The following is a 21,777-nucleotide window of genomic DNA, read 5'->3' on the forward strand; positions in this document are numbered from 1 at the left end:
ACAAAGCGAAATGTCACAAAGGCAGGACTGCCAGGCTGGGGTAACTTAATGACTGTTGGGAGAGGAAGGAGATGGGCACTGAGGGAAGAGCATGGAGGACGATTCAAAGGTTGTCCACCTAGAGCAAGGAGCAATCGCAAAGTGGGGAGGGACAGATTTAATAGGGAAAAGGGAAATTTAAAGAGGTAAGGGAGGATTTGAGGGTGACGTCCAACAGGAAAAGCTGGAGATGCAGGGCTAGCTAGAGTTAAAAGAGGGTTATTTATTAGGTTTATTAAATGTAATCTTTGTAGAGGTTATAACTGAGACCAGGGGAAGAAAAGAAGCTTAGATCACCAAGAGAATATAGCTAAAAGAAATGGCCCAGGACATCCTGGAGAATATCCTAAGAATTCTTATTAAAAAAAAAAAAAGCTACAGGACTACCAAATGTAAGGACTGAGAAAAGGCCATTTAGCTATTAAATATACACAACCATCTTTGATGGGGATTTCAGTAGTGATATCAGATTGAAAGGGTATTCGAACTTTTCACTAACTGACAAAGGAGCTGGATATATAATAAAGATCCTAGGCTACATACCAAAAGAACCTAGGCCTGGAAAGTTTTGTCATATCAGCTATCACAAGCTCTAGGAGACTCGGTTTCTTTATCTGTAAAGTAAGATTGAATCAGTTTCTCTCTGTCTTGACTCACTAAGTCTATTACTCTATGAAAGAGATTATCTCAAAATGGAGAAAGCCAATGTAAGTCAAACAAACATTTCTTTACAAGTATCCAAAGACTAGATTCTTTTTTGTTTCAAATATTCTCTACAACTGTGAACAATTCCTTTGTTTCCCTTACTTCTGATCAGCATTTCAATTCGTACATCCAAATTCTAAAGCCAGCAAAAGTCTGATATCAAATCCAACCTTTTCCAAATTAAAAGAATTTTCTCTAATGACTGTGATGCAATAAGAATGCCAGAAGTAGTAACTAGAATGTTCCCAAATTGAAGCTATAGAAAAGAGCTGCCATCTCTTCAGTTTGCACACTCGAATGTGAAGGTCACATAAAAGCCCTTCTGTTTCAAACAATTAAAGCTGGGATAAAAAATTCTCTTGATTCTCATAAATTCTGGGGGCCCAAAATTTCTAAATTAAAGACCATAAACTAAGGGGTTGCAATTTTTCTGATTGACAAAAATTTTTCTAGGGTTAAAAATAGACCATGTAAGCATTGGGCACTGCACCATTTATGAACTGATGCTGATCACTCGTCTCCATCAGTATTTCCAGTGTAGCAAACTAAAGTAATGGCTTTTCACAGATCATTAATTACAGTCATGTAACAATTCACAAGGTACTTGCCACGCAAAAGTTTTGTGAGGAGGGTAAAGCACAAGTGCCATCCCTATTTTATAGTTAAGGACAACATAATTAATAATCCCAGATAGAGATGTTCTTCTATGACAGGAAACTGGGGCCAGAGGTCAATGGATCTTCTCTAAGTTACACAGCCATTAAATTAAGGATCAGGGACATAAAACACAGATTTCCTCCCTCCGGGCACTGTATCCTTTTGGCTGCAAGAAAAAACTTTGAAATGCAAGACCCAACTGAAAAGAGCACAAAGGCATTCAGAGACAGCAAGCTCCGAATGACTTTTAATATGCTCATCAACCCTAATAACTTAAAGTGAACCCACAAAAGTATAAACATGTTTGAAACAAAAATTGATGACAGACAAACCAGTAATAGTCACTTCTATTTGGGGCAAAATCCACTAAATCCACTAACAGTCTGTATTATTAGTTTAAGAGGCTAATTTACAGTCAAGGTTTGTTTCATGAAGAACTTGGAAAAGTAAGAAGTCATTCAGGTATTTTCAGATTGTAGGTCTGTACAGTATCAGCAAGATCAATTTATATACATGAATATCAAAGAAAAACCAGGCAAAAACATTTAAAAACAGACTAACAGTACAACCCAGTACAAATACTTGGGAGTAGAGAAAAGGAAAGGGGAAAACATTTTAAAATTTGGAAAAGGTAGGGCTAGAAGGTCATTATTGGGAAGAATTACAAAACCAGTTATAATTATACTACATTAATACAGAGTTCCAAAAAGAGACAAAGGTGCATCATCTTTCTAATGCACTAGCTTCCAAGAAAAACAAGGGGGATAAAAGCTGCTTCTTCCTGAGCAGCTTATATATGTCACATAATTGTTTCAACAGAAAGCCTATTAACAATGATTGTTTTAATGCTACAATTTTACAGCAAAGACAAAACTAAGATAGCAGCAAATTCACAAGGCAAATACTCCCAGGGGACAGTCTCCCGTGGTTTGCGCAATGCCTACAAAGTGCTCCCAGTTGGATATACAAGTAAAATTCACAAGTGAACAAAAAAAGGTCGACACCAGGTATGTTAAGGATGGGTGGTACGGAGTCATTTCAGCACTATTTTCCTGTACAAAGGCAGAATCTGGCCCTACAGTCCTCCTGATGGGTCTCTAAGGGAGAGATCAATGCCTTCTGTTACACGACGCAACAGCAATCTCAAAGCAGCACACCACAATAGTGGTTAACCCTGGGATGGCTGATGAACCACGGAGCAGGAACACAGCTGGGGCGGGGGTCCAGGTAAAACAGACCCCAAGACCAGGTACCACGTCCAAGAGAAATACCAATCGTCAAAATACAGCTTCCAACTGTAATTCACAAATAAAACCCATAAAAGGGATTTCAGTAAAACTATAGACATGAAAGATGGAAAAAGTGAGAGCAGAGGGAGTGCCCCGTGCGTCTCCTTGTCACAGGTTTCCGGGATAGGTCCATGGTTCAGTTCAGTATATAGTCAGGCTAACAGAACGGTTCATCTTCTTCCCTATGAGTCGTGCTGTTCTGTTACTCTGCGTGCTGGACCGAGTGGCCATTCTGTCTGTAAAGAGAGCTCTTTCCTCTGCAGCTGCTTTTGCCATCTGTGCTTTCTTTAGTTCTCTAAGAAGAGAAAGAAAGAATTAGGAAGCAGGAATTCAACAGCTATGCTATACTTAGCAAACTCATTCAAGCGATGACAAAATTCTGAGCAGCAAATGGTAGAAATAGTCAGATCTCAATTTAACACTATTATCCTTAGATGAAAACACAAAGACAAATACTATAACGCAAAGTTTTAGCATCCATTTAGCTTAAGATTTTTGAGCCGTTTCACACTTGGAAATTCATGTACTGGATGACAGAACTCCGGAGTCAGAGATGCAAATGCATCTTAGCAAAGGATCCAATTCCCTCCAACAAGTATCTGCCTGAATTATCTTTCTGGATAAATCCTACTGATGTCTACAATGATTCCGGTCTCACGGTGCTCTGGAATCTGTTGTCAGAGCATTCCCGCGCATCCCGCTTCCTGCGCTGACCGTGAACGCCAGTCACTCACACTTGTCTGTCTCAAGTGAGCTACGTCGGGGCCAATCAGTTCCCTCTCAAAAGCACAGAATTACTGTGAAACAAAGCCTGGCTAGTCAGAGGTCACCAACCAGCTTCTCAGAGAGAACTGGAGCTGTGGAGGCAATGCTGTTCCCTGGTTTTTGTTCCTAGTTATCTCCTAGGAGGCACGTCTTCCTGGCTCTCTCGGGCTTCGCAGACCACTTCCTTTAATGCCTTGCCACGGGCTCCCGAGTTCTCAAAGGCTGGGCCATTGACAGACAAACTGTGCAGGAGTTTTCCAGCTTTGTGTTCGGCTCCCTGTGCTGTGTGAGAGGCAGCTTAGCCAAAGTGAGAAAGTTCAAAACCAAAAGTTAATTTTCGTGAGATCTTTTCAGTCAAGGAGACCCAGAAAACTACTAAATACAAAGTGACCCTCAGCCAGTCCAACTTCTGTTGTCCGGGAGGCAAAGAAGGGAAAAAGAATTTTCAGAACTAGATGATTCTCTGACAATCAAGCTGTTGGCATCCTTTTGTGTATTCTTTATCCAATAATCATTGCATTGCTCTCCTCACAAGAGGAGCGGAAGTAGTCATCCAAGAAAAGCGGGGAAGGGATGCTACACAGAATGAAAAAGCCAGGGGAAGGCCTCTAATGTTGGGCAGATGCTCTGTGGAGGATTTTTGGAAAAGTGAAATAATGAGACAGCATGGAAGAAGGTCCTGGGATCTGCTTCAGTTGGGGAAGGGGGCAGACTGGCTTTGCTAAACTGGTTTCTTCCCCTTTAAAATCTGTCACAAGGATGGTGAGGTCCAGAAACCATCTGATTATCTCAATAGACATGGCTTTTGGCCAAATACAACACCTATTCCTTAGAAAAAAATGTTTGAAAATAATGTAATCAATGGAGTTTCCTGAAAGGAATAAATCTACCTGTCTTCTATCTATCTAAAACCAAAAGCAAGCATTTTCTGTAATGGGGATAAACTTGAAACTTCCCAATAAGATCAGAATGCTCATCACCACCACTATTTAATATTACACCAGAATTGCTTGCATAGCAATTAGAAAAAGAAATCAAAGGAATCAGAATAGGTAATGAAGAAACAAAGTTACCACTTTTTGCAGATATGTGATGGTATATACAGAGAACTCCAGAGAATCAACCAAAAAACTAATAGAAACAATTAAAGACTTTAGCAAAGCTGCAAGATACAAAACAAGTGCACATGGAATGAGGAATGGTGAGGGATCCAGGCAGAAAGAAGGGCAACACAAAACATGACATCCCCGAGCGACTGCAGCTCCTAATGCTGTGACAACATACAACTTACTTCTGCAGGAGTGAGTTCTTGAATTTTTCTGCATTCAGCTCTATGCGTAGCTGCTCAGCACTCTTCCTGGAGGCAGAGAGTAACACTGAGTGCTTGACCAGTGCCAACGCCGACGGTCTCCTCTCGGGGTCAGGGTGAATCATGACCTTTTTGAAAGAAAAGGAAGAGATGCCCAAATGACTCTCCGGAAATGGAAGACCCCTCAGCAATCACCTGGGTGAAGTTACCAAGAATATCCAGGGCTCACCTTCAACAGATCTGTCAGTTCTTGGGAGAGGACTTGGGGTATCCGTGGTAGCTTTCCTTGACGTATCTCGTGCCACTGGTCTCCATTTGTGGGGAGCGGTTCAGCGCCGGCAGCACACACCACAGTGAGAGCCAGAGCAAAAATATCTGCCTTTGGCAAATGAGTGTAGTTCTACAAGGCAGAGAAGAAGAGGATCTCAGAAGGGATGCTCTTGACTCAAATCGATGTTTACACATGAGACACAAAGACAAGGCTGCTGGGGGTTCCTGGTAAGGAGTGTTAGAGCAGGGGTTCAACCTTCAGACTTGGGCTGGACTAGCCTTTAAGCAACAGGAAATTGGGCAAAACCTTAGACTCAACAGAGTCACCTAATCACAGAGGTCAGAAGGAGGGTAGGTAGGTACAAAACAACAAAATTATTTTCAGTAGCTTTTTTCATAATAGAAAAAAAAAGAAAAAGAAACTAAAGGGGTGCCCAACTATTAGGGAATGATTAAACAAATTATGGCATATGATGTAATGAAATATCATTGTGCCATAAATGATTAAATGGACAGTTTCCAAGGAAACTGTGAAGATTTCTATGAATGGATGCAAAGTTGAAGTGAGGGCAACCAGATGCCAGAACAGGTAAGAGTGCCTAGCCTAGAGTCAAGAAGATATATCTTCCTGAGTTCAAATCTGGCCTCAAAGACACTCCTAGCTATGTGACCCTGAGTAAATCACTTAACCCTATTTGCCTCAGTTCCTCATCTATAAAAAGAGTTGGAGAAGGAAATAGCAAACCACTTCACTATTTTTGGCCAAGAAAATCTCAAACGGGGTCACTGAGAGTCAGACACAACTGAAAATGACTGAATGACAAAAGTAAGAAGAACTAGGAGAATAATTTATACAATGACAACAGTATTATGAGAAAAACAACTTGGAAAGACTTAGGACTCTGATCAATGAAATAATAAAACCACAAATCCAGAGAACTGAAGATGAAACACATGCCATTTCACTTTCTGCCAGAGAAGTGATGAATTTAAAATGCAGAATGAGACAAATGTTTTGTTGGACTGTGCATATTTGCTATGACAGCTTTATAAAAAGCCTGTTATTTAATATGGAAATGGGAAGGAGAGATAATAAATGTATTTCTGAAATACATTAATTATAAAAATAATTGAGAGAAAGGAGAGAGCTCAATAATCTCCTCACTAGCCCTTAAACAATACTGTCTCAGTTGTTTTTCCTTACGTAGTCCTGAGCTGATATACCTGCTTCCCTGTAGTACCTTCTCCCTCCGGGGACCAAGCCTAACAAGTCTAACCTGTTCTTCCTTGTGAAATCCCTCACATATTTTACAAGAGATAAGATCACTTCCTGAGTCTTCTAATCTCCAGGCATTTTAATATAGGCATACTTGACTAAATATGAGAAACACAACTCAACATTAGAGGGAACCTTTGGGATCCATTAAGTTCTACAATGTTATTCTAGAGTTTAGTTATAATGTCATAAATTATATTACCAAAAGGTTGACAGTGGGGGCAGCTGGGTGACTCATTGGATGGAGAGACAGGCCTAGAGATGGGAGGTCCTGGGTTCAAATCTGGCCTCAGACACTTCCCAACTGTGTGACCCTGGGCAAGTCACTTAACCATCGCCTAGCCTTTATCATCACTCTTCTGCCTTGGAACCAACATACAGTACTGATTCTAAGGTGGAAGGTAAGGGTTTGGAGGGAAAAAAAAAGTTGGCAGTGGCTAGGGCAACATCATATAAGTCCCAGCTTGGCACATACTGGTTTTAATTAAACAAACATTATTTTAAGCACCTATTATATACAAGGGAATATGGAAGACAAAAATCAAAACATTCTCTATCCTCAAAGAGTTAATATTTTACCAGAAGAAGCCCTGTATGAAACCTCAAAGGCACATTATTAATACTGGATGTAACTTATTCTGGTTCAGCAATGGCAGCTCCAGTTACCTCTTGTAAAACTTCATTTGCAAGGAAACGGCTATCACCTTCTTCTACCTGTGGACTGGATATCCTGGTTACATGTCCAAGATCTCCTAGTAAAAACAGAAGTCAAGTCAAACAAAACAGAAGCTCTTTTATTATACTAATACTAATCTTCTAGTGATCTGGATTTCTTACCTATTTTAAAAATAACTTTATTGGCTGTCCAATCATCTTCGTCCCCTTCCTCAGTGATGCCTGGGATTGACACTCTAGATATGAAAATATTACCTGCCAAAGGGGAAAAAAATTCTGAGTAGAAATAAAAATTACATTTTAAAGAATAATATAATACAAGCTTCAAAGTCTAGTCAAACTGTATTAATTTTGTACTGACAGAAGTAGAAGCAGTATTTGAAATATTAATAGCCTCCATCTGCACAGTGCTTTATGAAGGGCTTTACAGATTCTTGCTTTAAGACCTCCAACAATTGTGTGAAATAAAAATATTACTATCCTACTATGCAGGTAATGAGGGACCTGAGCCAGGTTCTGGTGTCCAATGACTTACTCAAGTCACACTGCTTTACCTGGTAGAGCCAAACGAGCCTGAATCTCCTCACTTTTGATACTGTACCCTTCTCACTATGTGCCAGCCTACCTTCACTTGTAGAAATCTAAACTTTTTTTATCAATGTCCCTTTTAAGATGTTGATATGATTTAAAGACATTCAAACACATCAACACAAACATGTAATTTTCAGGCCTTGCCAAAGTCACGCAAACACCTATTCTTGGTCTTTGATTATAGTTCCCAAAGTGCTTGAGTCTCTAAAACGGAATTCTCTACTTTGTGCCAGAGTGGATAAAGTACCAGATCAGGAAGATCCGAGTTTGAGTCTGACATCAAAACACTTAGCTGTGTGACCCTGGGCAAATCACTTAATCCCTATTTGCCTCAATTCCTTATCTGTAAAATGTAAAATCACTCCAGTATCTTCCATCACATAGTTGACACAAATAAACACCAAAGGCAAGGCATGAGTTCTGAGAATTTACCTAATCAATATAGACATATGTATTTGCTTATAGCAATCCAGGAAGTTAAGAATTTATCTGCAAAGAAGCAGTCTAGTATCACACAAAGAGCAATAAAATCGTGTGACTTTGTCCAGCCCCCTCTCTTTTCAGGATCTGTTTCTGCCCCTGAAGCTACTGGCCTAGATGACTCTGAAAAGTCCCTTCCTTTTCAGCTGTGATTCTAGAATGACTTATGGTTCTAGAAAAAAGACAGAGAGCATCTCTGCCCCTCATAATCTTATTTTGACAAGAAAACCCTGAACAGTATTTCTAGGAATAGCAGTGAAACTACAACTACCTTCTAAGTCTTTACAGCATGATCTTTAAAGGACCACAGACTGCCACTTAGCTAATTACCATGTTCATTACATGGTAATATCACATGAATATTCATCTCTCTCAGTATCTCAGTCACCCAAAGGATTGAGGAATGTTGTCTTTTTAAGCTCCCATCCGTGTCTGGATGTACAAGTTTATTAAAAGAAATGCATGTAGGTTTTATGAAAATAAGCACAGGCTCTCCTAAAGCCAGGGGATCCCCATACTATAATTTCTAAAATAATCTATATTCTGAGTCAAAAATGATAAAATATTTATAATTTCCCAACACTGTTCCAGTTTTTAATAGATAAATTATTCAAACTTTTAAGTAAATAAAATTATACAATATTCATAAAGTACTTTGCAAACCTTAAAATGCCTCATAAATGTTAGCTATTAAAGGCCATACAAAGTTATTTAACTTCAATATTTTAAGGTTTGGTAAAATAACTGATGTGAACCTATGATTTCACTAGTGTAGGCAGCCACTCTTCACCCCAACAAGATATTATGCCTTCCTCTGGTTTCCATAGGTGAAAAATTTCATCACCTTGCGGCCAGCCCTCTGGTTCAGAGGTCTGTCATCCTCTGATCAAATGCCAGGTTTGTACCTGACATCTTCCTAGTTTGTTAGGACCTGCTAGCATAGTTTTAAAGAATCCCAGGTCACCTCCCACACCATGAAGATACTTTAGAGGAGGACTCAGCAGCAGAGAGGGACTTGGAGCTAACAAAAGAAAATTTACTAGAATTATATAGGCCTTTCATCTAAGATCAAGCAGAACTTTTATATTATACTTACTAGGCTTGATATCCATGTGTACCAATGACATTGAGTGAATATATTTCAAACCACGAGCAACTTGTATGAGGAGATCTTTAAGTTCTGTTTCCGAAAAATAATTCATGCTTCTGTAATTTTCACTTATGGCATCCCCTAAGCTTCCACCTGACAAAAACAAGATAAATTAGCTTTTCTCTTCTGAAATATTTTGGATCCTCAAGTCTCTTGATTGTAAAGAAAAGTTATGCTTATTTAATTGTCCCAAAAGAGATTCTCCCGGAAATAAGCATAAAGTATGTTTTCAGAACTTCTTCCTTGTGATTTTAACTCTCATAGAATCATTCAAATCATACAAAAGAGAATAAGATGATATTGCATTACAGCCTCAATCCCTCAATCCAATCTAACAACACCTCCATATTTTGTCACCGGGTTTTCAAGGCAGAATTCCCTAGGACTTCAGTTCCTCATTTTCTAGCTCCCTTCTATGATTTGGCCAGTTCCTTCTATTCCAAGGAGACTGCACAATTGACCACACTCATGGTTTCTTAGCCTACCTAGCTCAACCCCTTCAGATATTTACACCAAACCTACGTAAATTCCTCACACAGGTCAGACATCATTACCAGACACCTGCAGTTAGCATTTTTCACCATTCCTGAAAAATTCTGTTAGCCCTGCTTTATGCATTTATCCTGCTGAATCTTTTATCATGGGGGTCTGTTCACATCTCATTACACCATGTAGATTAAGAGGTCAAGAATCATGTCTTACTTCAACTTTGTATCCCTGGCTTCTCCCCTCATGCACAGCAGATTCAGTATTTAACAAATATTTGTTGCATTTGATCACTCAATAAACATGTATTAGGTGGCATCCAGCCATGTGCTAGGACCTGGGTTAAGTGCTAGGGGTACAAAGAAAGCCCAAACATGGTCCCTGCCCTCAGTACTCCTCACTCTATGGGGGAAGAACATGCAAACAACTATTTACACAGACACACATGCAGAGCAAGTGGGAGGTCATATAAGAAAGCTATTGGGGGTGGGGGGTGGGAAGAGTCGGGCCAGGACATCTGAGGAAGGTAGGACTTGATCTAAGTCTTGGAGGAAGCCGGAAGGCTGAGATGAAAAGAGAGCACTCCAGGAATGGGGGACAGCCAGTGAAATGGGATGGACTAGGAAGATGGAGGGTCTTGTTCAATGAACCACAAGGAGACCAGTGTTAATAGATCATCAGGTACATGGAAGAAACTAAAGAAAAAGAAGGCTGGAAAGGTATGAAGGGAGCAGATTTTTAGAAAAAAGGAGGATTTTATATTTGATCTGAAAGGTAACAGGAAATGACTACAGTTTACTTAGGGCAGTAATATGGTCCCACCAAGCTTGATGTGTGGCAGCTGGAGGATGGACCTGAAGAGGGAAACCCACCAGAAGCCTATTACTATAGTTCAAGCATGAGGTGATAAAGGCCCACTTTTGGTGGAAAGATTTGAGTTCTGCTCTTCATGCTTGAGAGGGCTATAGGCATCCAGTCTGAAGTGTCCAAGAGGCAAATGGTGATGCAAGACTGGAGAGAGATTACAACTGGAGAAATAGATCAAAGAAACACGTGTTTAGAAATAACTGAACTCTCAGGAGGCAATAAGATCACAGAGTTAGATAACGGAGAGGGAGAAGGGAAAAAAGCCCAGGCTAGCCTTTGGCTAACACTCACTCTAGCAGGTGTGACCTAAAAGAGGACACCAAGGAATGGTCAGACAGGAAAGAGAACCACAACACAGCAGTGTCAAGAAAACCTAGAGAAGCATCAAGAAGAAGGCCATCTATAGCATCACAAGTTGCAAAGAGGTTAAAGAATCAAGAAGAGACCATTAGCTCTGGCCATCAGAAGACCAATGGTAAGTCTGGAAAGAGCAGTTTCAAGCAGCAGAATGACACCAGAGGCCAGATGACAGAGTTTTAAAAGAGAGAATAAGATAGAGGAAGTGGGTCACCAACTGTAGATGGCTTTATAAAGGAATTTAACAATGAAAGGGAGGCAAGACAATTGAATTCCTATTTCTAAAGTGGAAAAGGAAGTTTCAAATGGATCAAGAAACACTCTCAAATATAATTCAACAAACTTTTAAGATGTTTGGTTTAAGGCCCTATTGCTAAATATTGGGAATACGAGGACAAATTGAAAAACAGATCTCCCCTAGAAAATTATGTTCTACTTGGGTGACCGGTACACTTACAAAAGATGAGAGAGAGCACTACCACCTAAAGACTGAGGGAGGCTTCCTTCCTATAGCTAGGCAAGTACTTAACTTTGAAGGAGGCAAGTACTTAACTTTGAAGGAAGGTAATTGACTAGATACAGGGAAGATGGGGGAGGGACCAATGGGTCAGGAATAACTCTAGGTTTGTCAACCAGGATAACTGAGAAGATGGTCATGGCCTTAATAGAAGTAGTAAAGTTTGGAGGAAGGAGAGGGAAGATCACTCATTCTTCTTTGGACATGATAAGTATGAAATGCCTATGGGACAGTGGAAAAGATGACCACCAGGTAGTTGGCAATAAAGGACTGGAGCTCAGAATAGACAAGGCTTAAATACATAAATCTGTGAGTCTTCAGATGATACAGGAACCTATGGGAGCAGAAAAGTTCACAAGGGGTTATCAAGAAGACAAGCTGCATCCAGTTAGGTGGTTCAGTAGAAAGAGAGCCAGGCTTGAAGATGGGAGGTCCTAGTTTCAAATATGACCTCAGACACTTCCTAGCTGTGTTGCCTACCCCTTTCTGCTCTTCTGCCTTGGAACCAGCGCACAATATTAATTCTAAGATAGAATGTAGGGTTTAAAAAAAATATATTAGAGAAGCTCCAGGAGAGAGTCTTGGGGAATGTCCAGTAAAGGAGTAGGAATAATGCAGAGTTCATCAAAGGACAAGGAAAGATCTGATAGGTAAGATGAGAACCAGCAGAAGGTAAAAGAAAAGTAGAGGAAAAAAAGGCTAACAAGGAGGGTTAGTCAATAGTATCACAAACTACAGAGGTCAAGAAGGATAAGGACCAAGCCATCAGTTTTGGCAATTATGAAATTTTTAATAACCTTGAATTCAGGCCAGCAGAACTGGAAGCCCAGATACAAATTTAAGACAAATAAAGAGTAAGGAAATGGAACCAATAGATAGTAGACAATTTTCTCTAGTAGTATAATGACTTTCTTTCAGGAAAACTCAAATTTGCTTTTCCCTAGCAAAAAAAGATTGCTATTGCTTGTTACCTCTGATATACAGCCCAAAGTGTGTGATGCAGGGTTGGTTTGTATTGAACAGGAAATTATAATGCCTACTATTTTTCCTATTTTATAATGAATTTACAGGCAAATTAGAAAATTGCTATGGTACTGTCTACATAATAAGACAGTCTGACAGTGAAAGGACAAAAGAAAGCATCATCGTGCACTGGCAAAGTGAACCTAAAAGGGCAGCTGTGTGGAAATATTTAAAATGTTTTTTAAAAGTTGGTATAATGTTTAGCTGAAAAGGTAATAAATTCTTCCTAGCTTTATTAGTTTCTTTTTAAAGAGGTAACTGATAATAAATGCTTTTTAAACTCAATTGACATAGAACAGACATCAATTAAGGTTCTAAATGACATCAGGAAAAATCAGGAATACTTTCAGTATTCACTTTTTAGTGCTTTATAGGTAAAAACAAATACTTTCCTAATCAATCTCCACAACCACAAGAGATAAGCAGTGCTAAGGAATCTCCATACTTCTATAGGCACTGGTCACCTAATGTGACCAAGTTGTTAATCAAGACTAGAATCACATTATCTGAACTCTAAAGTCTTTTTTTTCCTGCTTCACTCATAATTCTGTATGTGAGAAGAAAAAGGGAAACATGTTTTAAACAACCCAAAAAATAAGTGTGTGGCTTACCATTACAATACTCATTCTGTATCAGCATGTGATCATCTTCTGCCCATGCAGAGAAGTATCGAACCACATGAGAATGCTGTCCAAGTACTGCGTGGGCATAGACTTCTCTTAAAGCATTCTGTCTGTTTATAAGAAGTTTGAGATCAGTACCAGCATAAATCAGGCAATGTCACCCTATTATAGGTCACCTGATAAACTCTATAATCAAGTCTATACTCTTTTAGACACTTTCTATAGGACAGAAGTTTGGGTAAGGGATAATCTTGATTCAGGAGAGTGGATCTGCTTAGCCACTTTTAGTGCTATGAGGCTGAAAAGCTTAACCTATCAAGGGTAAGGGTATAAATTCCTCTGAGAAGTATTTAATATCCAAGACACAAAGACAACCAATAGAAACATATAAGACCAAAACAGTTTTCAACAGCATTGCAAACTGTTAATAACCATATGAAAGAATTTCTAAATCACTTGTAAGTATAATTGTTAAAATAAAATGGTCATACCATCTGATCCATTATTAAACACACATATGTCCCTAGGAGACAAATGACAAAAGGGTCCTATACAATGAAATATTTATGGCAGCACTTTTTTGTGGTAGCAGCAAATTAGAAACAAAGTAGATGCCTATCAATTCAAGAATGGATAAACAAACTGGCATGAGTGTAATGGAATATTACTGTGCCATAAGAAATGATGTAGGTAAAGAATATAGAGACACATAGGAAGATCTGTATGAACTGATGCAGAAGCCAGGAAAACAATATATACAATGACCACAACAATGCAATGAAAAGGACAACCAACAAATGAAAAATAATGAATGTTCCAAATTACAAAGAATAAGCAATAGCCTCAAAAAAGAGATATCAGAAGACATATTCCCCAACTTCTTTGCAGAGATGAGAGGTCCATGGTTTAGAACACTACATCTAATGTTGTATTTGTATGTGTGTGTTGATTTGTCCTGTTGAGTTTTTTTCTCATCTTCCTCTTTAAAAAAATTTTTTTTGTTTGTTTGTTATATAAGAGGTAGCTCTCTAAGGGGGGTAGGAGGAGGGACATGGGAAATGTGGGCTGTGTAAAAAAGCAAAGATATCCATAGAAATTTATTTTTTTTAAAAGGTATGAACAGTCCACTTAGGTCCAAATTCAGAAAAGACAACAAAGTTCCCAGGTCCAACAAAGAAAGCAAAACTGAGCAGCACATTATTTTTCCAAGTTTGAAGAACCTTTCCAATTTCAATACCCTGTAAGCCTAGAACTTGGATGCAGCTAGGATTCGAGCACTTAAACAAACCATGTCTGGCAAAGGAGCACAGAAAGAAAGACCAAGGTTAAAAAATACTCACTCATCGACAGAACCAGCCAATGGCTTCTTTGATCTCTTTATGGCATAGATACATCCATCCAGCCTCTTTACACACTTAAATACTGAACCAAACTCTCCTGACCCAATCTTCTCCAATTCATGAAATTCACTTTCATATCTTGATTTCATGTTACTTTCTGTGATTGTAATTCTCTGAAACAACAAAAAAGTCAACTGTTTCAAATGTATAAAAGTCAACATAAGAAGGCTAAAGAAGGAGAAAACAAACCAGATCTACCTTGGCAGGTCTGGCAGGCTCATCTTCCAGCTCCCCATCACTTGCTTCCATGTCTTCATCACAGGAGCTGAAACAAGAATTGGAGCTCACTACATTAAAATGACCAGCTCTGAACTTTAGATAGCAAAGATATATAAATGACTAGTGGAATTGTAATAAGAGGATGAAATCAGCTTCTGAAAAATTAACCAAAGATCTCTCCCTACAAGTTTTTTAAGGTATGATTATTAATCAGTCTAGCTTAGGTAAAAATCTTTACCGAATACTTGTTTTCTGAATTTCAGGACTATCAAATAAAATACTGTATTTGTCCCAGTCCAATGACCTGGATAGTAATTTCCTAACTCTACTATAACTATCTCTGAAAGCCCTTCCAAGTGAACTCTCCCAACCTAGAATTTAATAACAGAACTCTTGATTTGAAAGAAGTCCCCTAGACTAATAACTATAACCTTCACCTGATAAAAAAAAAATGCCCCTGATACTGCTATGGACAGATAGCCATCCCTACCTCTGCCTGAATACTTCCAATGACCAGGGACTCACCATCTCATGAACCAGTCTATATCATCTATAGCAATCCATCTCTCTAACTTTCCCCCTCTTGTAATAGTATATAGTACCACCTCTTATTTCCAAGCTATTAATACTTTCCTCCAAGATGTGCTGGCAATCTTTTATTTATTCCTGTCTCTATAAAGCTCCTTTTCAACAGGAAAAAGCATCCTTAAAACTTACAGCTTAATGGTACTACTACCTCTCAAAAACCTGTAGAACACAATGTAAAAACTGTAAATAGGGCAACTTAATATATATTTTAATTTCAATCAAATATATAAAAGCAAATCTTGAAAATAATACTGGACAGCTTATAACAGAGGACATACTCATTCCAGTGTGTTCTTTTCCTTCGACGACATTGTCCTGAAGAATGAAGCAACATTGAATCCGGTGTGAATGGATTAATATTCACTTGAGGGGTCTGTCTCATGTCAAATCCTTGTTTTTCTGATCTTCCTGAGCTCATGAAAAGAGAACCACCTCGAAGTTTAACAGAGCTGGAATCTATTCCTCGAGCTTTGGAGAGCAAACTCTAGATTGTAACAAGGAAATTTTGTCAGTTTCTAAGATGATCAATAACGTTCTTCCTTTCCCCCAGCCCCACTTAGCAATGTGGTCTGACACCTTGAAGAGTAAGATATAATTTATATGGCTAAATCTGCTATCTGGCAGCAAAAAAAAACAAAAAAAAACTTCACAAGCCTTTGACTATTTCCTAAAAGAACAAAGCTATATAGCTGGTCCAAGATGGGCAGGTAATCTTTTATTTATTCCTGCTCTTTTATAAAGCAGGCCCATTTTTCAAGTTTGGTCTACTTTTTGAAAAAGTAAATAGTTAAAAGTTTCTCAAAAGTAGCAATACAAATTGGGAGCTAAAATGAACCCTTCATTTTTCAATAAAAGTTCATTTTTCAGTAAAAATTAAGACCAAAAGAAAAAAAACAGCTGCTTGGAGTAGAAAGTAGTGGCCTGCTTCTAGACAAACCCTTTCAATGCCTAGACCAATAGGAGGGGCTGGCAGCTAGAAACCTCCTCTTCCCTCTCTCCCTCCCTCCACAGTCTCCCTTCCCCCAGCCCTCAGGAACTGACTCCAGGGGATGTGGGATGGGCCAAGCTAGCCAATAACAAGGACAACTTGGAGGCTCATACAACCACCATCTTTAAGGCTGCATAAACAAGGAAACAAACTCAAAGAGGAAAATATGTAGCCTGGCTTTTATAAAGTTAACTATTTCTGTTAACTTCTTTCTGGATCCATTTAAAATCTCAAAAGACTAGTAACTCTCTCCCTGATGGGGAGACATTTCATTCATTCAAATGTTTTACTAAATGGTTATTCCAGGTATCATGCCATCTCCACAGAATGAAACAGAAATATTGGAGTGCTAAAATGAACTCTTAAAAAAAGGTTTTGAAGTTAGAAGACACCACTAAGTAGACTAAGGTTTGGAAGCTTTACACACACACATATATATGTATGTACCCTCAAATATTTATCACATATATATGTATATGGCTATATTATGAAAATACATAAATGATGTCACCTATGTCTTAAAAAGTAAACAGAAAACAAATTTTGTCCTACAGGTCTGTAAAGATACTAACAATTCAACGTGTTAAAAGTTTTTGCTTAATTGTGTCTTTTTGTCTTCCTAATTTGTGTTCTGTTGTCACAAGGTAGAATTCAATAGGAAATGGGGCAGGCTGAAATGTCCTAAGACAAACAGCATTATCAACAAAACGCATTTTTTGGGGAAAAATAATTTGGCTATAGTTAGTATCCGGTTAGACTTACAACTAACAACTGGAAAATCTTGCACAACCTATGAGATTAAACTGAAAACACACTTTTTTATTTAATCTAATACTAAGTCTTCACTATCGGTCAGCATTCCAACTGAATAAACTTCAGGGTCTGTGTCAACACAGTGGTAGTACCTTGGGGTTTCCTGAAATCTAGCAACCCTGCCCAGCTCTCCAAACTTCACAAAGACAAACTTTACTCAGAGGGCTGTGTCTGCTACTGAGACACATGGTTGTACCTTGGGGTCTACTGAAATCTGGCCAGCCTGCACAGCCCTTCGAGACTGCAGAGACAAATTTTTTCTTTAAATCCCAGATCTCCAGTAATGGTCAGCACGACAGACAAACAGGGGGCCGTGGGTGCTGCGCGGCCGGGGGCTGCACGGCGGGGGCTGCCAGAGGCGACAGCCAGGGCCACCCCTCCCACCTGGAGGCTGCCCAGCGCCGTCGGATGGGCCGCGGCCGTTCCTGGGGAGGCTCATTGTTCAGTTACATAACCGTAACGGACACTGCGAGGGTGGGCCCGGGCGCAGGATGCCAGCCCCGGGCTGAGAGTTATGTAACTGTACCGCGGACAGGCCCGCCCCCGCGAGGTGCCCTGGCCCCGCGCCCGGAGGTACCGCAGCTGCAGCTGGCCCTCTTTAAAGAGCAGCCCCCTGCCCTTAAGAGCTGTTGCTCTAGCCCCCGGCCTCACCTTGGGGGTGTGCGGCGTGTCGAAGAGCCGCAGCTTTCGAAAAGTCTTGTGTGGCGGTGTGCCCGGGTAGTCAGGCACTGGAGAGCAGGAGCCATCCCGGCGCAGGCGGCCGTGCGGGGAGCGATCCCCGCGGAGCGGGGACAGAGGGCTGCTCAAGTAATAGGAGCCGGCAGCGGGAGACTTGACCGGGGATGAGGAGCCGAAGCCTTCCTCCTCCCACGAGTCGCCCTCGGCGCCTCCCACGTCCCCGTCGCCGGGGCCTCCCTCATCTGCCAGAGGCATCTCTTCCTCCAGCGGGCCTGGGGTCGGGCCCCGGCCGCGGGGCTCTGGCTCGGCGGCCGGCCCGGGTTCCGCGGGGCTGCGGGTGGGCGGCAGCGGCGAGTCAGGCTCCTGGAAGGCCGAGTCCTCCCCGGTGCTGTGGCCGCTGCCCTCGTCCTCCTCCTCCTCTTCCTCCTCCTCCTCCTCGCAGTCGCTGCCCGGGGAGAAGATAAGTTTCTGCCGCAGAGCGCAGGAGCCTGCGGGCCGGCCGCGGGGCGGCGGCGGCGCCTGGTGCCGGCTCTGGAAGCTCATGGGGTCCGAAGCCGGAGCCCGGGCAGGGAGCGGGGGCTGAGGGGGCGGGTCCGCCACGTGCGGCTCGGGGCGCTCCGGAGGGGCGGCGGCAGCGGCGGCTCCCGCGCCTCGGCGGGACGTCACAGCGGCCACCAGCGCTGACCCGGGACGGGGGCGAGGACCGGGGTCGCGGCTCCGAAGTGGCTACGGCGACGAGGGCGGCAAATCCGAGTTGCTGGGGCCCCGCGGCTCCGCCTGCGAAGTTCAGGCTACGCGGCTTCCCGCGACCGTTAATCACGTGAGCGCCCAACCCACCAATCCCCGCCCAGTTTAGGGTTTGAAAAAAAAGGAGGGCGCTACGTTGCCCGCTGGGGGAGGGTACGTGCTACGCGATTTTGGCGCGAAATTTGTGGCTCCGCCTTTCCCCACTCCCCTCCACACACAAGGCTAAACACGTAGTTCGAGACACACAAACACCTACACATACCCGCCCGGGGCGGGGGGGGGGGAAGCGGGGAGGAGAGGGGGCGTGTCTAGGGAGTGCTGGCCTATTGGGGAGAAGAAATGGCCAGAGGCGGGGCTGGTTGAGAAAAGTGGGGAGAGAGAAAAGGGGAGAAAGAAAGGGGGGGAGGGGGAAAGAACTAGAAGTGGGAGGGGAGGAGGTGAAAGTGGAAAAGGGGGAGGGTCGAGTGAGAAGGGGAGAGATGGGGGACGTGAAGGCCGGGAGGGGAGAGAATGTGATGGGAGGAGGAGAAGGAGTTGGATTAAATGGAAGGGAGGAGGAGAGATACCTATAAGGAGAGGAGGGGAGAGAATGAAGTGGGAGGAGGAGGGAGTTGGAGGAGGAGAATGATCAAATGGGAGGAGGAAGGAGGGGAGAGAATGGGGAGGAGGAGGAGGAGGAGGAGTTGGAGTTGGATCTTATTGGGGGGAGAGGAGAGAATGAAATGAGAGGAGGAGAAAAGTGGGAGAGGGGGAGAAAAGGAGGAGGAACCGAGAAGGGGAAAGCAATGGGGGAAGGGAGGGCCAGGCGCAGACCAGAGTTGTTGGGGTCTGAGAAGAAGGGTGCTCTTCCTGAGTGGGGGACACAAGAAGCGAGGACAGCTCGGGGGCTGGGCACCCAGGGTTTTCCAGCTGCCTCTGGTGTGCTTGCACAGCCTTCGTGGCGGGTTAAGGACTGGCTCGGCGGAAGCTTGAGGGTGGGGGAGCCCCGCAGTCCCCCTGGGAAAGCAGTCACCACAGGGCCCCTTCCTGCAGTCAGGCAGGAAAAACTCCCTTTGCAGCTGAGTCAACACGCGTGTCTGAAGCCCACGGCCAGCGGGGAATCCCATCAGGCCTCAAATAAGGAGGAGTGGGGTCACCTCTGCGGTCAGGACGCTGACCCTGACCTTAGGAGGCAAAGCCTGATCCCGCCCAGATAGGGGCCGCGCGGTCGGCCCAGGCCAGTGGGCAGCAGCCGGCACAGACTGGTCCCAAGCGGCACGGGCCCAGAGCAGACCCAGTCGGGCTAGGAATCCGAGAGAGGGACAGTGGAGTCGGCCAGCTCCTCCTGGGGGTGGGGGTGGGGGTGGGGGTAGCCGGAACGCCACGGGGCCCCTTCTCATCGTTTTCCAAAGGGGACGCCGTCAAATTACGATTCCCACCCCCAGGAAACAATTCTCACCTCCCGAGCGGGATCCCATTTTAGAGGCTCAGAGAGGGAGGGCTTAACGGAACCGAAGATGAACCCGTAATCATTGCCTTATTGCCCTTATCTACTCCCCTTTGTTGTCCGTTAGTAATCTCTTACTTTCCACTCCCACCGTCTCCATTATCGGCTCCCTGCAGATCCCGGGCCAGCTCCCTCCCTCGGGAGCTCCAGTCCCTCATCCAGCTGACTTCAAGGCACAGCCCCAGTGGAGTACGCAGGTCCGGGCAGAAGCCAGTCCTAAAAGCAAGCCCCAAACACCTGCAGACTCTCCGGAGCTGACTCCCCGAGCTCGGTTTTTACTTGTAGTTTTCCATTCTAAATTCTCTTTCCTCCACCACTCCCGAACACACACTGAGAAAGCAGGCATCGGCCTAGTTCTGCTGAAAAGTCCGCCATTCTCGGGCCGGACCCAGACCCCTGGACGGTCCTGCACTCCGGATCCGCCACCTTCCTAGAATCCCAGCCACTCATCTGTTCCGGGCCTCACCCAAATGATCTTCCCCCATTCCCAGGTTCTGCCTCCTCATAACCCAAAAACTTTCCGTGGCTTCCTCCAGGATAAAAATCACGAAGGCAGCGAGGAGGGAGCCCGGAAACCATCTACTCCCACCTCATTTTACAGAGGAAGAAACTGAGGCCACGACGAAACTTGTCCTGCCTCCTGAATGTTCCTGCATTTCACACAGGCTGTTCCCACTGGAAGGCAGTTCCTTCCCAGCCCTAAAGGAATCAGTTCTCTCCCTTTACAGGCCAGCTCAAGTGTCACCTCCAGGAAGCCTTCCATAATCCCCAGAGCAGTGGTAGCAAGCCCACTCAAATGGAACAGGGCCACTAAGCCCTACATAAGGGACTGTGCAGACCCAATGCTGACTTAATTTAAAAGGCTATGCTAGAGACAGCTAGGATAGCACAATGGATAGAGCCAGGCCTGCAATGGGGAGGACTTGGGTTCCAATGTGACCCTGGGCAAGTCATTTAACCCCAAATGCCTAACTTTTGCAGCTTTCCTGTCATGGAATTTTTTTTTTTTCACAGAGAGGATTTTATTTTTTTAAATCCTTATCTTCCAACTTGGAATCAATACTATATATTGGTTCCAAGGCAGAAGAACAGTAAGGGCTAAGCAATGGAGGTGAAGTGACTTGCCCAAGGTCACACAGATAGGCGCATCTGAGGCCACATTTGAACCCAGGACCTCTAGGCCAGGCTCTCAATCCACTGAGCTACCCACCTGCCCCCTCCAGAGAGGATTAATTTATTATGAAAGGCATGTTGGAATGCTGGTGGGGTGGTAAGAAGGCAATGAAACAACTCATAGGAGGGCAGAATTCATTCTAAGACCTAAGGTAAGACTTAAAATTTAGATTTAATTATATTTTTATTTATATATATATATATAACTATATAAAAATATATTTATATTTATTGATTTGGTTAAGTACACCCTAATTACATTTTAATCTGATTTGAACTGCATTCAGGAATGCTGACCCTGTGTTTGATTTCCCTGCCTTAGGGTCAAAGTAAGGGCTCTTTCCTTCCTCAAATTACTCATAAACCTCTGGATCGCACCTTTCCTCCTATCACATTAAGCATTATAGCATATTAATTTATGTTCATCTCATCCCTATTATTAATTGTAAGCTCCTCAACAATAAGAATGGCGCTGTTTCTCATTCTTGTATCTCCATCTGTGAAAGTCCTGCAAAATAGGAATAATAATAAATCACTACTAAAGTGAATTGTGTGTCCTTGTCTTCCCAACTACAAGCCCCAGCAGGGCAAGAACTCTTTGTCTCT

General features: G+C 42.7%; 1 protein-coding gene across 2 annotated transcripts; it reads right to left on the reverse strand.

Annotated features, from left to right (window-relative positions):
- Positions 1-1,736: 1,736 nt before the first annotated feature.
- WEE1 (WEE1 G2 checkpoint kinase) lies at positions 1,737-18,709 on the reverse strand. Of its 2 annotated transcripts, none has more exons than XM_001367446.4 (11): positions 17,739-18,709; positions 15,565-15,770; positions 14,678-14,744; positions 14,420-14,592; positions 13,068-13,189; positions 9,153-9,299; positions 7,148-7,240; positions 6,977-7,062; positions 4,994-5,164; positions 4,747-4,892; positions 1,737-2,985 (listed from the first exon to the last, which is right to left on the reverse strand). In XM_001367446.4, exons 1-11 carry the CDS (start codon positions 18,306-18,308, stop codon positions 2,832-2,834), a joined length of 1,935 nt encoding a protein of 644 aa, XP_001367483.2. In that variant the 5' UTR covers positions 18,309-18,709; the 3' UTR covers positions 1,737-2,831. The 2 variants fall into 2 exon arrangements, with proteins under 2 accessions (XP_001367483.2, XP_007497143.1); XM_007497081.3 differs by lacking the exon at positions 17,739-18,709 and adding an exon at positions 17,284-17,461.
- Between the last annotated feature and the right edge of the window lie 3,068 nt (positions 18,710-21,777).

This window comes from Monodelphis domestica, chromosome 6 (genome assembly GCF_027887165.1).
Source record: "Monodelphis domestica isolate mMonDom1 chromosome 6, mMonDom1.pri, whole genome shotgun sequence".
NCBI lineage: Eukaryota > Metazoa > Chordata > Mammalia > Didelphimorphia > Didelphidae > Monodelphis > Monodelphis domestica.

Excerpts from the sequence above, each read along its gene's own strand:
- WEE1 (XM_001367446.4), bottom strand. The coding sequence starts at position 18,308 with ATGAGCTTCCAGAGCCGGCACCAGGCGCCGCCGCCGCCCCGCGGCCGG. Across the intron at positions 13,190-14,419 it reads TTGGCTGGTTCTGTCGATGA|ACAGAATGCTTTAAGAGAAG; the intron begins GTGAGTATTTTT and ends TCTTATAAACAG. Across the intron at positions 5,165-6,976 it reads CAAATGAAGTTTTACAAGAG|AACTACACTCATTTGCCAAA; the intron begins GTAACTGGAGCT and ends TCTGCCTTGTAG.